Genomic DNA, 14,038 nt, shown 5'->3' on the forward strand with positions numbered 1-14,038 from the left:
AGCGCTTATCAGAAAAGTAAAGAGGCTGAATTTGATTGCCATAAAGAAAGCGGATTTCTCAATGGCTATGAAGAAGTCATTTATGAAATGAAATTTATCGATAAGACAAAATACAGCTACAGTAAAATCATATTTAGCCGACGAGATTGGATATTTAAAAAGGGTAAGGGTGCATCTATTCGTATTGCACACGCCTGCAATCGTAGTCGTCGGCATACACAAGGGGTACCCCACCAACCGCATTGCAATAGGGTCCGTCCCTGGGTTCAGTTGGTCGGCAGCCGGCGGCGCAACAGTTGAATATAGCGGCGAAAGAGAAAAAGAGAGAGAAAGAGAGAGCAAAGTATCTATATATTCTGTACGGGCATCGCGTGGCGCGCGGCGCGCGGCTAAGGAAGAAGAAGCAGTCGACGCGGGGCCGCTGCCGAGTGTGTGTGTGGCGTGCGCGAGTATGAAGTAGTAGCGCGCGAATAGCCGGTTTCTCTCTCGAAAGACGAAGCGTGAGAGAGAGAGAGAGAGAGAGAGAGAGAGAGAGAGAGAGAGAGAGAGAGAAAGAAGAAGCCGTGGAGTGCTCATTACGCTCTCTGTTCTTTACAACTTGTACATGTAATGCCAAAGTGTATCGTTTATACCGCGCGAGTGTAGCAGTGATCGTCCACAAGTTGTTGTTGCTGTTCCCAATACAAGAGGAAAACAAACCGCGCGTCCACGCGAGGCAAAAGGTAGAGAGGGCTATGCATCAGTGCCGGTGCAGGCAGCAACAACGACACGAGGTGAGAGAAGAGAGCGAGCGTCGCTTATATTGGAATTCAGTAACGGATTTTTCGGGCGGGCTACGCTGCTACAGGTGTGTTGGGCGCGATTCCCACGAGTGTAAATAAAGGTTCGCGAGAAGGAGAGGGTAGATTGATGCGAGCGCTCCGACGAGCTCAAGGTCGAAGACGCTGCTCTGCTCTGCTCTCGAGAGAGCCACATACCTACTTGATTCTTGCTCTCACTCGGCGTCTCTCGCGCGCAACTTTTCTTCGGATTTTCGCCGTACAGTTTTCAAGCACGTGGGCGGTTGAAGGAGAAACGTGCATGATTCAGCGCTCCGAAATAGAACAGCCGCGATTGGAATCGCAGCTTGTTTTTTGAGCCGCCGAGCGAGCAGGAAGACGATCTCGTCGGCAGATAAGCGACTGTCATTACGCGCGCGGGATAATCTCGCTCCTGCGTACCGTAGAGTCCTGCGGCAGGCTGTTGCAGCACGTACGGCGCTTATCCGTCCACGAGATCGGTCAGATTGCGCTTCTGATCGGTCGATGGCCGCGACGACGCTTTTCCCAATTGCCCAGCGCTTACCAGCTGGTCTGCTGGCCAGACGCACGCGGCTGCTTCCGAGTTTATCAAAACATTCTCGCACGCGGACAATCGGCCGACCGTTGATCTCAGGATGCCGTTCACTACTCGGCTTCTCGGCTTGCCAATCGCGTTCTGCGTTCGTCAACTTTCTCGGAACAGTCTCCACGGTGGACGTATCGATTCACGCAGCGCGGCGTCGGCGTGTCCGAGCCGTCCGCGCAGGCGGCCGCGGAGCAGTCGTCGCGATCGGCCGCCGCCCCGGGCAAGCGACTGCCCGCACCGGGCGCCGACCGTTCGGCCGGCTCGAAAATGCGAGGCGCTGCGCGCGGCGCGAGCTCGCCATAAAAGGCCTCGGAGCGCGTCTCCGTTGGGCCGCGGTACCCGGCGCGCGCGTTATCGCCTCCGCGGCACGACGCGTTTTCCCGCGAGGAATTCCATCAAGGGCCCTGCTCTCGTGCGCGGGAAAATCGTTGACCTTGCGCAGGCAGAGGCGAGGAGGAGGAAGAGGCGGCGGCACGGGCGGCCGGAGGGGGAGGCGGGCGCAGCTGGAGAACGCGGCAACAGCGCACATCCTGTCGGAGCTGTGCTCTCGCGATCCGCGCTTCCCGCTAGAGCCCTTCGGGCCCACGGCGTTTCCGCTCCGCCGCCGAACGGTTGTTTCCGAGACTGCGCGGCTCCTCCGCGCGCGCCGATCGCGTCGATCGCGCCGGCTGTCGTCGCGGGCCCCGGCATGCTCGCGAGCCGCGTCCAGCCCTCGATCCGCTCGCGCAGCGTCCCGTCGACCGCCGGGCAGTCTGCGCTCGCCTTTTCCGGTGCCGCCGCGACGCCTGCGTGGGCGCGGAGAGCGTTGACCCGCGCGCACCTCTTCGTCGTCTCTCTTTTCATTAATAGCGACAGCGAGCGGCGCTGAAACCGCTGCGAAGCGGAAGTGCAAGCCACACACGGGGCGCGCGGGCAAACAGACGGACTGTAATTGGATGAAGCGGCGGCCCAGTGGGCACGCGTACGACTTCGAGCCGGCCCTCGGAAGCCTCGCCTGCGGTCGCGCGCTTGCAACCCGATAGCTTTCGTCTCCGCTGGCGCTGCCCCGAGCGCAGACCCGAGCCTGCCCTCTTCCGCCTTCGCGTGCGCGACGACGATGGCTTTCGGGCCGAGGCGAGAGGCGGCTAACAACGCTCCGTCGTTTTGCAGGGAGTGCGATGCGCCGGCCGGCGCCAGCGCGAGCAGCAGCGCAGCAGCGGCACCGCCAGCCTAGCCAGGCCTCGCCAGCAAGAGCGCGCGTCGTAATGTAGCGATGCTCAAGCACATGCTAACGGGCCAGCAGCAGCAGCAGCAGCAGCAGCAGCAGCAGCAGCAGCAACAGCAGCAGCAGCAGCTGCAGCAGCAGCAATTGCAGCAGCAACTGCAGCAGCAACTGCAGCAGCCGCCCGGCTCGCGGCTGCAGCACCACCATGAGCTGGCGGGCCGCGTGCCGCGCGCGCAGAGCAGCGCCGACGTGTACGAGCACGTGCCGCGGGCGCAGGTCGCCGGGCCCGGCCGCCACCACCACTCGCAGCTCAGCGTCAACAACCTGGCGCACCGCCACCAGCTCCACCTGTCCGCGCTGTCCGCTTCCAAGCACTCGGTCAACAGCGTCAGCCCCTACGCCCAGGGCTCGCGCACGCACGCGCTCATAGCGCAGCTGCAGCAGCAGCAGCAGCAGCAGGCCAAGGCCAACGGCGGCCTGGACATCTCGCGGCTGTCGCGGCTGCCGACGCCGTCGCCCGCGCCCGCGCTCGCGCGCGAGCCCGCCGCCCAGGGCCCGGCCGCGCCGAGCGCCAGCGCCTCGGCCAGCGCGGCGCCGCTCAACCTCTCCTGGGCGGGCTCGTCCACGCGCCCGGGCTCGGAGGCCGGCGTCAAGGAGGCGCTCACCAGCCTGGGCCTGCTCTGCCTGGTGTCGCTGCTGCTCGCGATGCTCTCGCTCACCTTCCTGCTCAAGATGTCCGTGGTTACGTTCCTGCCCAACAGCCTCATCAGCCGCGACGAGTTCGAGATCGTGTACGACGTCGCGCTTGTGCTGTGCGCACTGGCCCTCTCGCTCAACCTCTGCTGCCTGCTCGTCTGCGCGGTGCAGTTCCTCTTCGCCGTGAAGCTCGTCAAGTCGTCGTATTACGGGCCCCGGTGAGTGTCAGCACTCGTTCTCCTCCCCGTTGACAGCGGACTCGTGGGCAGCGCCGCATCGCGCTCCGTTCATCGGCCGCGGACGGGTAATCGTTGCGCGTCAATTCCAGAGCTTTCGATCCAAATCAGCGTGTGCTACTTCTTGCCCGAGCGTCGCTGGCGCGATCGATAAGCTGCGCGCCGAGTGCGAGCGATTCCGACGCTCGCCTCAACGTGCCGACTCAAATTCATTAATACGCCGCCTTTCGCCTCTCGGCTCTCGCCTACATCTCCGCCGTTGCTCCGTTCCTTTGTTCCGTTCGGCTGCGTCGGCAATCTTTGTCCACGCAGGCGACTCCGACAACATCAGTTTTGCACTGACATATCCGGCACAGAGAGCCAAGCAAACACGCGTCCCCGATCAAAGTGTAAAAGGCTGCGCGGGCGTTTATCCTCCTCAAAGAACGGATTTTCAAAAGCGCGCGCTCGCCGACGTGCTCTTTGCATTTTCACGTGTTAGCGCGCTGCAGCGGCGGGCTAAGAGCAACATCGCCGTTTACACGTCGATTTGCCTTTAAAAGCCTCGCGCGAGCAAAGGAAAACACGCCGTGATATTTTCGGCTCTCGAAGCCCCGCCAACGCGAAATCCAAGGTACACAAACTCGCGGCGCTTAACGCGCGCACGCCATCCTCGTACAACACAGTTTTATTTGTATTTCTCTCCGGTAGCCCTTTCTTTTACCTCGTTCGCGCAGGTTTCAGAAAGAGAGAGAGGGAGAGAGAGTGGCGCGAAGCCGTAAATCTCGCGTTCCGTAAATGGCACCGGACGCAGATAAAAGTGAAACCATAGGCGTCCCTCCCCCGCGGTGCGTGCGCGTGTACATTCCACCCTTATCACCACGTGACTTTCGACTTCTGCCTCCGGATGAGACGCCCACTGCGTGCACTTGAGTCATCGGTGCAGTGGCCGTCGGAGCGCGGCACAGCAAGGCTTCGCATTTTCCCGCGGCTCCCCGAACAGCCGCTTCTACCGTTGTTCCGTTGCTCCGGTCGGCCAACAATGAATGCACTTGCCTGCCGTCGGTCCCGCGACTATCGCAATCAACGGCCGCATTTGCATGTAATTGCCGCGCTCGCGATTGTTGAGCAATCGCTTCGAGCTCACTTCTTCGTCTCCGGTTGCTCCGCACGATTGGCGCGCGATCGATCGCCACTATTCTGCTCTTCCAAGCTGGCCAAACAGCTGCGACGTCTATGCAAGCTGCGCGAGAAAATCCGTTGCGGCTCCGAGCTGGATCTGCGTGCCACGCAGGTTACGAGAGCAGAGGAGGCCCGAGAAATTCCTCTAATTTGAGGAAAGACGCCGAAAAACTGCTCTCTTGCCAATTAAAGAGAGAGAGAGGGAGAGAGAGAGAGAGAGAGAGAGAGAGAGAGAGAGAGAGAGAGAGAGAGAAAGAGCGACGGCGAGCCAAGGCAAATGGGCAGGGAGACCTGTTTCTGGCTATGTATCCGCAGCTGAGCATCGTTTTCTAATCGCACCGTGCGTTTCTTTTCTTTTTTAACTTGTCGCCTTCCCTCACTCGCCGCCTAATCGTTGACGCACATGCTGACTCACTGATCGTTGCCACGCGTCCACCGATACTTTTGCAAACCGAATCCCGTTCTGCTAGAAAGAAAGCGAGGGTTTCTGTATCGCTGGTCGTCGACGGGGGAAACGTGGTTCCGTCGCGCGTGAGGAGGTGCGCGCAGGTGATGCCACGATGCCACGCCATTCGCTAACGGTCGCTGGCTCGCCGATTAAAAACACCTGTTCTCTCTGTCGCTTGCACCTCGCCGACCAATGGCGGAAGAGACAGAGAGAGAGAGAGAAAGAGCTGGACCGGTCTGCCGAAAAATTCTTTCTTCTTCGTGGGCCCTCGGCTATCTCGGGCGCGCGCACGTGACTCGCACTATTTATCGCGATTCGGCCCGGAAATCGGGAAAGGGCGTGTGCTCCGAGGAAGAGGGGTGCCGGCTCGAGCGTGAAAAAGGAGAGCCGAGCTGCGGGCTATCGGCTACGTCGTTCTTCCTTCGATCGCTGCCATCCATTGCTCCTCTAGCCGAACGACAATGTGGGTCACGCGCGCTAATTGCGAGGCAGGGCCGGGCAGAGCGCGCCGAATGGCAGTCGGCTGCACGCGCCTTTTGTGCGGCGCGCTCGCGACTCGTTTGTCGAAGTCCCGTGCGCTCGCGCACAAAAGCGCGCCACGCTCTCTTTTAACCATGCGTACTCACATCGAGTGCGCAGCGAGACGTCGCGCTCGCCTCTTTATCGCCCAGCGAAAAGCCGACTCCGCCTGCTTGTTTTTCCCGCGCGCTCGCTTTACGGGAAAAGCAAGCACGCAACCAAAGTTATTTTCGGGACAAAGGGCCGCGTAACGCTTCAGGCCTTGCTGTGGGCATCATTATCACAGTTTTGTGCTAGTCACTATGGCAGGATGCGCGCCTACAATTTTCCCGTTCCTTTCTCAGGGAGGGGCGGGGAGGGGGGGGGGGTTGCCACAGATCGCTCTGCGCGGATTTTTTCCCACTGTTTTCTAGCGTCTCGCCGTCGCGGCGGGAGCGCAGGGGCAAGACTTGCTCGCAGTCGACAGATGCGCGCGACAAATCGAAGCGCACTGCGTCTATGCAAATGCACAGCACATCGAGCTCTTTCGCTACGACTCGCACGGCTGCTCGTTGATCAAGCTCTCTCTAAATATCGTCGGTCGGTGCGCACATAAAAACTCGCAGGAGCGCCGCCGCTAGAAAGTCCCACAGAGAGAGCGAGATAGCCCTTCGTTCATGCCGCGGGTCACTGACCTCCGCGTGTACCTTTCTCTCTCTCTCTTTCCCTCTCTCTCTCCCTCTCTCACTCACTCTCTCTCTCTCACTCTCACTCTCTCTCTCTCTCTCTCTCTCTCTCTCTCTCTCTCTCTTTCTTGGCACTCGTGCACATAGAGCACATCTTTTTTCGATCTATTTTGACGCGTGTGTTTGGTTACAGGACCAACAAGTACCTGCAGAAGTCGTCGCTCAGCCGTGTCTGTGCCGTCGGTGGCTTCTTCGTCAGCATTCCTGTGTTCTTGACTGGTGAGTGTGTCTCGTTAGTGTCGCGATTACGACGGTAATTTTTTCCTCTTCCTTTTTTTGTGCGCGATGGAGATATTTTAATAAGTTCGTGGAATGCCTTTGATCGTGCAAGACGCCGTTTGGTGCTTCGGCCTAGATTGAGAGCAATGTAATGGCGCTAATTCCGATCTCTCTCTCTCTCTCTCTCTCTCTCTCTCTCTCTCTCTCTCTCTCTCTCTCGGCCTTCCTTTCTGCTCTATACTCGTTCGGCGCACTGCGGATGATCATCGGACGTTTTATCGCTGATGCTGATTCTGAAGCACACTTCGCTTGGCATTTGACTGTTAAGAATAATGCGTCAACGAAATGTCCGCCGAGCTTCGTTTTGCTTTCGCTGCTCGCTGTCATTATTGTTAGCCACGGGAGATGTTTTACGAAACGTGCGCGTTACAAAAGCCCGAAAAATGTTTGTGAGAACGAAGTAAACGTATATTCTTTTAACGGAAAACGCCATCCGGCGTCAATGCGAAAAGTAAGATTTATAATGCGGACGTTTCCCAGTTGGCTGGAAAGATTTCCCCTTGCGCCGTAAGCAAAGCTGTGCAGCATCGAGAAATCAATGACAACAACGGCGTATAATGCGATTCCGTCTCTGTATTGCAGGCATGATCCTCTACACCTTCATTCAGTTCCAGTCGACACCGGCGATCGTGACGTCGGTGTTCATCGGACTGGCTATAGTCTTCTGCGGCTGCGCCTTAGTACACACGGTCTTCGTGTGGCAGAAGGTAAAGTGCAAAGCTCTCTCTATCTTTCTCTTTCTACACTGATATATCGAGGCCAGCCTGGCTCTATGTACACTATCTCTTCTCTCTCTGTGTTTACATGCTATGCTTAACTTATAGGCTACTTACGCGAGAGGCAAGTATATATTTAACAAAAACTGGTTTTTTTTTGTCTTTTTGTAGCCTTTCGCTGGTCCGAAGAAAAAACTAAAATATCGGGAGCGCGCAGCATTCCGGGAATGCCTTGGCACTCGAGTCACCATATTTTCTTAATCGATCCGTCGATCTCTCGAAGGCCGTCTTCTTTCTTCTTTTTCTTCCGAAGGGAAACTCGGAGGGATTTTCGGACACTATCTTTCCGGACTAGACTGTCTCACTAAACGCGAGTACCACCGTCGGCTGATTGTTCGTTTGTTAATAAATCGTTTTACAGATTACGAGCCATGGGTGATTTATAATTGACCAGATAACGCAAATGAAACGAAGCAATCCATTGATCTTTGCGTTTAATTTAATGCTGTCGAGAGCGCTCGATAAAAAAAAATACGGCTGTGCCGTGAAACCGAGTCGCTCTCTTTCCTTACTGTCGAAAGTTGACAATTAACGATAAAACGAGTGCTAGCTTGGAAGAAAGTTATTAGAGCACGCCTCTCAAACTTACAGGAGAAGACGAACGCGATGAAGGCGTTGCGACGAGAACAGTACGAAGCTGCGGCTCAGCTTCAGCGCCAACAGACGTTGCACGGCCACCAGACGCAGCAGCAGCATCAAACGACCAGTGTAATCTCCAGTTCCCAGCCACACCAGGCACAATCGCATCACCTACATCATCACACGCAACACCCACATCTGAATCCAACGCCTTCGCAAATACGACCTATGCCTTTGAATTACGGGGCAGCCAGTCGACTGGCGACTTCCTCGGTTGTGGATCATCATCCGATCTCGTCAAGACTTCCTCAACCACACAGACACGTCTCAATGTCACCACCACTGCTGAGTCTTAATGCATCGACGAGGAGTGCCCATTTGCTTCACCATCACCATCATTTAGCGAGCCCACCTGCTACGCCTGGCGATCGGTCACCCACGAGTCCGCCGATCAACAAATATACTCGCTCGAGGGAGGCTGTCACAGGGAGCGTTAGTCCTGGACTACCTGTCGCTAATTTAGATCTGAGTAGTGCTGGCAATGCCAACAGTCCGCACGAATTGTCGACTCTTGTGTGAACGAAACGGTGTTTTTTGTGTTTTTTTTTGTGTGCATGCGCATTGTGATCTTGTATCACTATAGGCACGTAGTTTTTTATTACGCATTACGAAATGTATTAACTCAAGCCTGTTGAAAGACTGATATATTTTTGACCTATACATGTATATGTTAAAACACTGCGTACCTCTCAATTGACAACTGCCACGATAATTTATACACAGATGTTTCAAGTATTCTTGCCTTCGAGAGTTACTTTATTATGCGTACGATGAGCGAATCTTTATTTGTTGATTGATTAATTGTTAATGAAAATCTGTTGTTAAACGAACCTGACAGCTGTATGGCAAAATTGGAAAAGACCGCTGAGCCTTTTGAATTCGGCGATCTGTTAAGAATCAAACTATAATATTATATATCAATTGTACAAAAAAGGTTGATAAATTTTCGCGCAAACATTTTACATGAATGTCCGCGATTAGTTCTAAGTCGCTATTCCTCGATCAATTTTTTTCTCTCGGTGTATATGTGTGCGTATGTAAATATTAGCGTGTTTAGCTAACGTATTGCATATGATCAAAGACCTATTTTCTTTATTACCTGCGTTGCCTATATAATTGACAATCGACACACATAGGGTAACACCATGAAAATATGTAAATGACATATATAATTAGTCGCGTATATTGTTGCCACTTTGTGTAAGTAGCGTAGTTAATTAATCGATTTTCATAGTTTATATAAAAAAATTTAATGTCAAAAAAAGTAAATAAATTATTGGATCCATATAAACTCGTCAAGTACAAAAAGTGTTTTAGCTTTATGTGCTAATATACATTTATATGTTATTTATAAATTTAATAGTTAATTTTGTATACTCAAAAATAAGAAAAAACAGATCTGAAAAAAGATATAAATTATTATTTGATCATATAATTATGTAATATAATGAAATTGTGCACAGTTTTTTCAATTATTGAATAATAAATAAGTCAACATATTCAAATATTAGAAAATTATATTTCATTTCTCCCCTCAACATGATTGATTTATTTTCATCGAAATATTTTTATTAGTTTTAGTAATAAACTTTCACATTATTTAAAAATATAATAAAACTTAGATAAAACTTATTTCTATATCTAAACATTCTTTGTAAAATTTACATATAAATACAAACAAATATTTGTTTTATATATAATTGTACACAACAAAAAATTAATTCGCTATGAGTACAGCGAGCCTTTGCAAAGTGTTCCATTTATGTACAAAATTTTACAATGAGAGCACACGTTTATGCACTGGTATTCAACAACATACTCTATACAAAAAAATATTGAACTTGATTTATCTGTAATTGAATTCTATCTAAAATAAAAGTACTTTTAATCTGCCCTTGCATCATTAATAGTTGCGGGTACTTTAACTTCTAGACCGTCAAGATCTTCATTCAATATTATTTGGCAGCCTAGTCTTGACCTGCAATTGGTTATCCAGATAATAGCATATTTCAATTCAAATTGATTTAAAATGATTTTTCTAACAGATTTAATCATTTTTCATGAATAATTTTTTCCAAACAGGAAAACATTTGCTAAGATATCAATATTTTTCAACTAAAACAATAACTGCAATTGATTTCATTTAAATATCTAACAAATTTTGGCACAAAGTAAACTTACGTATCAGTCAATTCATATGCAAGATCTAACATATCCATTTCTTCATCTGTTGGTTTTTCTGTTAGTCTATCATAGTCTTCTGGTTTCAAAATTAAATGGCAGGTACTACATGTCAACGTGCCTTCACAAGCTCCTACAAATTCAACGGATCAAGTAAACCTTCCTAACATTATCAAATTTAGATATAGAGTGAGAAGGACCTTACCAAAACCACTCAGATCAATTTCATTATTCACAACAACATCCAACAAACTGTCACCCACTTTGCCTTTGGCCTCTATTCTCTCTCCACTAGCTCTAACAAAAGTTACTCTCACCCTGAAATAAATTAATAATCGAATAACTAATTTCATTATTATTAGGATATACAAAGAAAACATACTCTTTTTTTTCGAGAAGAGGCTGACTCGTGGAGGTATTTCTCAAAAGGAAAACCGGCTTCACAAGTTTATTACTTCTTGTCAACGATTTCGAAATTATAGTCGAAAAGACAGCTTTTGAAAACAGCTGACGTATAAGCGCCATCTCGACACGTTGTATCACCGTTGACTCTCAGAGAAAGTAAAAAATCAAGCAAATGATAAATTGACTACTATCATAACCAAGAAAACACTTAAAAAATTATTAACTTAGTATTAAACAATTTAACTATGAAAGCGCTGTAGATAAATCTATAAACTGCAAAGCAGCCACTGTGGCTACTCGTTCATTCAGCTACTTTTTTATACGTAAGAAACGAGATGCGCTGATCCACGACAGTGTTAAGTCTACAGTGGACACCAGGTGGACACTGCAAAGAGAAATAAGTTGGATGTTCACAGAATGTTTCGGACACATTCAAAGAGAAATCAATTCTGACACTATTATCAGACATAAGAACATAACAAGACCAGTGTGTAGCGTACACTGCGCAGCTATTTGTGCGCCAATCTAGAGGAATTTTGAAGGGATGTATATTTTGAAATAAAGAAAATAAAAAATGATAAAATGATCGCTATATATAAAATTACTAATATTAATTTATTAATATTTATATTAATTACAATATTAATATTAATATTAATTACAATTGATATCTCAGAATTGATGTCTCTTTGAATGGCCAGTAACATTCTATGAACACCCTATTAGGTGCATGAGTATTCTTAGCCAACAGCGTTACCGTTGAAAATAATATTTCGAAACTATACTGTCTGCTCGATCAGTGATAATCAAACTCAACCATAGTTCACTCATATGATTACTGATGAGCTTTTCATTCATTTTGTTTGACTACCACTGATCCAGCAGACAATAAAATTTGGAAATATTATCAATTGAACTGGGAACTGAAATTGAACCATAAATATTTGGTGGAATAATTTCTAGGGATCCGAGAGATTTTTTAAGGTATACGGCCACATGGCGCGTTCATACACGTTCACACACGTATGTACATACATACAACCGCGTAAAAATCACTAAAAGTGTTTAATTTAGTTATATCTCATGTCATATCATAATAACACGTTATATAAAAAAGTATTACGTTAGTTTCGTTCCGTATGATCAAAACGAAGATATCGCTTTAATTGAAGAGAACCTAATGCTACCCTCTAAAATTAATAAAATGACTATTTCGCTAGAATTAATCTTAAAATTGTTTTGCAATTGCAATCTGTAGTCATTTTATTAATTTTTCTATATAAACGCGCTATTCAGCCGTACCTTCAGCGGCTAACACTGGTACCCAAGCAATTGCAGTGATCGAGCCACGCCTCCTTTCACATAACTAAATACAAATTCCTCAAGTTTTTTTTGTTTGTGATTCGATAAGGATTTAAAGAAAAATTATTTTCAACATATAAAGCTATACCGCTAGATTTTAGTTAGTCAATTTTATATAAATTACTTAACAACGCATTTTTTTCAAGCGTAAGAGTACTCCCTTTCACCACTATTTTAATTTACCTAAATGTCAGGTTTTTTACACAACTTTTGATTTGACAAAAAACTAATTTCAATAAAATAAATAAATCGTAGTTGAAATAGTCACCGAATAATAAAATGTTTACGTGAATGTTGTATGATCATTCATAATCGTATTTATTTATTTATTTGAAGAATAGAATTCTTAAGATTAAAATTTATGTATAGCTATCTTGATTTAAGTTATTAGTGAAATATTATTAATTCAACAATATCGTAACATAAATAAATTAAAAATAAGCGGTATTTTCCGAGATGTCACTAGTGCGGCTGTCACAGAAATTAGAATTAACAGAGCATATCACTATATTTACTCGACGAGGTTAATATTTTGGAATACATTGACAGTTCTCGTCACATACTCCCAACAAAATAATAAAATATTTAAATTATCAAAGCCCGAATTTAATTAAATTATTATTGATTATTTACTTGAGGGCAAAGTTAAAATAATGCCTTGGCCGCTACAACGTAAACGTTTGATGAAAGTTTATTGAGACAAAAGGATTAACAATAATTAAAGTTTCTCATAACATTAAACCTATGATGTCTCATTAAAATAACAATAGAATAGATTATTATTATTATTATTTCTCATTAAAATAACAATAGAAAACAACAATAAACAATGGACAAACTCACGATTATTTCTGGAACATTATTCTTTGCAGCTGATATGTTTGCTATTGTCAGTCTTGCAATGCCAGATTGGATCATTACAGATGTAGGAGGTAAAAGTATTAATATATCTAGAAGTATTACTTTTTATATTTAAGAAATTCAGATGTACTAAGACTAAGAGTTACTATTATAGGAGATACAAGACTTGGTTTGATGTGGTCATGTATGACCTTGTACAATAGACCTCAAATATGCTACAAGCCTGATTTGAAACCCGAATGGTGGATGGCCTTAGTTTGCATACTAGTTGGCTGTCTTTTGATTTCTACAACAATTATTTTGTTGATCAGTTCACATTGGGACAGAAATGCTATCCCTTATGCACGATGGGTCGGATTTACTGCGAGTAAGTTTAATTTTTTTAGTACGTGGAAAATTATTTTAAAGTGATATTAACATTTTCTTTTTCCAGTGGTATTGTTTTGTTTGGCAGCAGTCATATTTCCCATGGGATTCCATATAGATGAAATAGGTGGACAACCATATCAGTTGCCCAATTCTCATCAAGTTGGCATATCCTATATCTTATTTGTTCTAGCTTTGTGGATTACTGTAATTTCTGAGCTGTTTGCTGGCAAAGTGTGTTTACCACACTTTTAGCATCTTCTGACTAATTTTTTTTTCTTTTCTTTGCTTTTAAGTATTTTGTGTATTCCATACGTTTATCGGAGAGATATTCCAAGATTTGAGGAGTTTTTGGAAAGATTCAAATTATAAGTTGAGTTTTCTTCCTTTGAAGGTCTGTGTTCAATTACTTTTTGATAATTTTGACTTTTTATAAGTAAATTTTGTAAATATGGCAATTTTTATACAAAGCTTAAAATGTTGGTAACGTGTCTAACGACGAACAAGTGTTTTGAACTGTTATCTGTACAAATTTTTTTAATATTACTCAACAATTACTGTTGAGTTGTGTAAAATGTATGTTAATTACATTATATCACAATTTGATTAGCTTAAAGAGAAATTGTTCACTTATTTCGCTAGTGATTGTGATACTACGTACTAAGGATATATTATAAGCCTTCCTAAAATTAGAAGTAGAGAATTACTGAAATTCGATGTATTTGTTGAAATCTTTCATCATAAGATATTATAGCTATAAGGATAATAAAAAAAATATAGATAAATAAATAAAA

The 14,038-nt window shown here is 46.6% G+C and overlaps 3 protein-coding genes across 4 annotated transcripts; 2 read left to right on the top strand and 1 right to left on the bottom strand.

Moving 5' to 3' along the window:
- The first annotated feature begins 412 nt into the window (after positions 1-412).
- LOC131667348 (uncharacterized) lies at positions 413-9,481 on the top strand. Of its 2 annotated transcripts, XM_058940692.1 has the most exons (5): positions 413-773; positions 2,536-3,504; positions 6,509-6,594; positions 7,237-7,361; positions 8,022-9,481. In XM_058940692.1, exons 2-5 carry the CDS (start codon positions 2,639-2,641, stop codon positions 8,586-8,588), a joined length of 1,644 nt encoding a protein of 547 aa, XP_058796675.1. In that variant the 5' UTR covers positions 413-773; positions 2,536-2,638; the 3' UTR covers positions 8,589-9,481. The 2 variants fall into 2 exon arrangements, with proteins under 2 accessions (XP_058796675.1, XP_058796676.1); XM_058940693.1 differs by lacking the exon at positions 6,509-6,594 and having other exon boundaries at positions 8,022-8,514.
- A 122-nt stretch (positions 9,482-9,603) lies between these two features.
- LOC131667350 (adrenodoxin-like protein 2, mitochondrial) lies at positions 9,604-11,102 on the bottom strand. The gene is made up of 4 exons (XM_058940695.1): positions 10,633-11,102; positions 10,456-10,568; positions 10,251-10,383; positions 9,604-10,047 (listed from the first exon to the last, which is right to left on the bottom strand). Exons 1-4 carry the CDS (start codon positions 10,773-10,775, stop codon positions 9,954-9,956), a joined length of 483 nt encoding a protein of 160 aa, XP_058796678.1. The 5' UTR covers positions 10,776-11,102; the 3' UTR covers positions 9,604-9,953.
- Positions 11,103-12,575: 1,473 nt separating this feature from the next.
- On the top strand, positions 12,576-14,011 carry LOC131667349 (uncharacterized protein C16orf52 homolog A). Its single transcript, XM_058940694.1, has 3 exons — positions 12,576-12,949; positions 13,033-13,245; positions 13,312-14,011. Exons 1-3 carry the CDS (start codon positions 12,847-12,849, stop codon positions 13,497-13,499), a joined length of 504 nt encoding a protein of 167 aa, XP_058796677.1. The 5' UTR covers positions 12,576-12,846; the 3' UTR covers positions 13,500-14,011.
- Positions 14,012-14,038: the final 27 nt, after the last annotated feature.

This window comes from Phymastichus coffea, unplaced genomic scaffold (genome assembly GCF_024137745.1).
Source record: "Phymastichus coffea isolate CEN01 unplaced genomic scaffold, Cenicafe_Pcof_1.1 PCOF00065, whole genome shotgun sequence".
Taxonomy (NCBI): Eukaryota; Metazoa; Arthropoda; class Insecta; order Hymenoptera; family Eulophidae; genus Phymastichus; species Phymastichus coffea.

What these genes read in the sequence shown, in the direction of transcription:
- LOC131667348 (XM_058940692.1), top strand. Translation starts at nt 2,639, where the DNA reads ATGCTCAAGCACATGCTAACGGGCCAGCAGCAGCAGCAGCAGCAGCAG. An exon ending in TCGTCGTATTACGGGCCCCG is followed by an intron (nt 3,505 to 6,508) that starts GTGAGTGTCAGC and finishes GTTTGGTTACAG; the next exon opens with GACCAACAAGTACCTGCAGA. An exon ending in CATTCCTGTGTTCTTGACTG is followed by an intron (nt 6,595 to 7,236) that starts GTGAGTGTGTCT and finishes TCTGTATTGCAG; the next exon opens with GCATGATCCTCTACACCTTC.
- LOC131667350 (XM_058940695.1), bottom strand. Translation starts at nt 10,775, where the DNA reads ATGGCGCTTATACGTCAGCTGTTTTCAAAAGCTGTCTTTTCGACTATA. An exon ending in CCTCTTCTCGAAAAAAAAGA is followed by an intron (nt 10,569 to 10,632) that starts GTATGTTTTCTT and finishes AATTTATTTCAG; the next exon opens with GGTGAGAGTAACTTTTGTTA. An exon ending in AATTGATCTGAGTGGTTTTG is followed by an intron (nt 10,384 to 10,455) that starts GTAAGGTCCTTC and finishes TTGAATTTGTAG; the next exon opens with GAGCTTGTGAAGGCACGTTG.
- LOC131667349 (XM_058940694.1), top strand. Translation starts at nt 12,847, where the DNA reads ATGGACAAACTCACGATTATTTCTGGAACATTATTCTTTGCAGCTGAT. An exon ending in GATCATTACAGATGTAGGAG is followed by an intron (nt 12,950 to 13,032) that starts GTAAAAGTATTA and finishes TTACTATTATAG; the next exon opens with GAGATACAAGACTTGGTTTG. An exon ending in ATGGGTCGGATTTACTGCGA is followed by an intron (nt 13,246 to 13,311) that starts GTAAGTTTAATT and finishes TTCTTTTTCCAG; the next exon opens with TGGTATTGTTTTGTTTGGCA.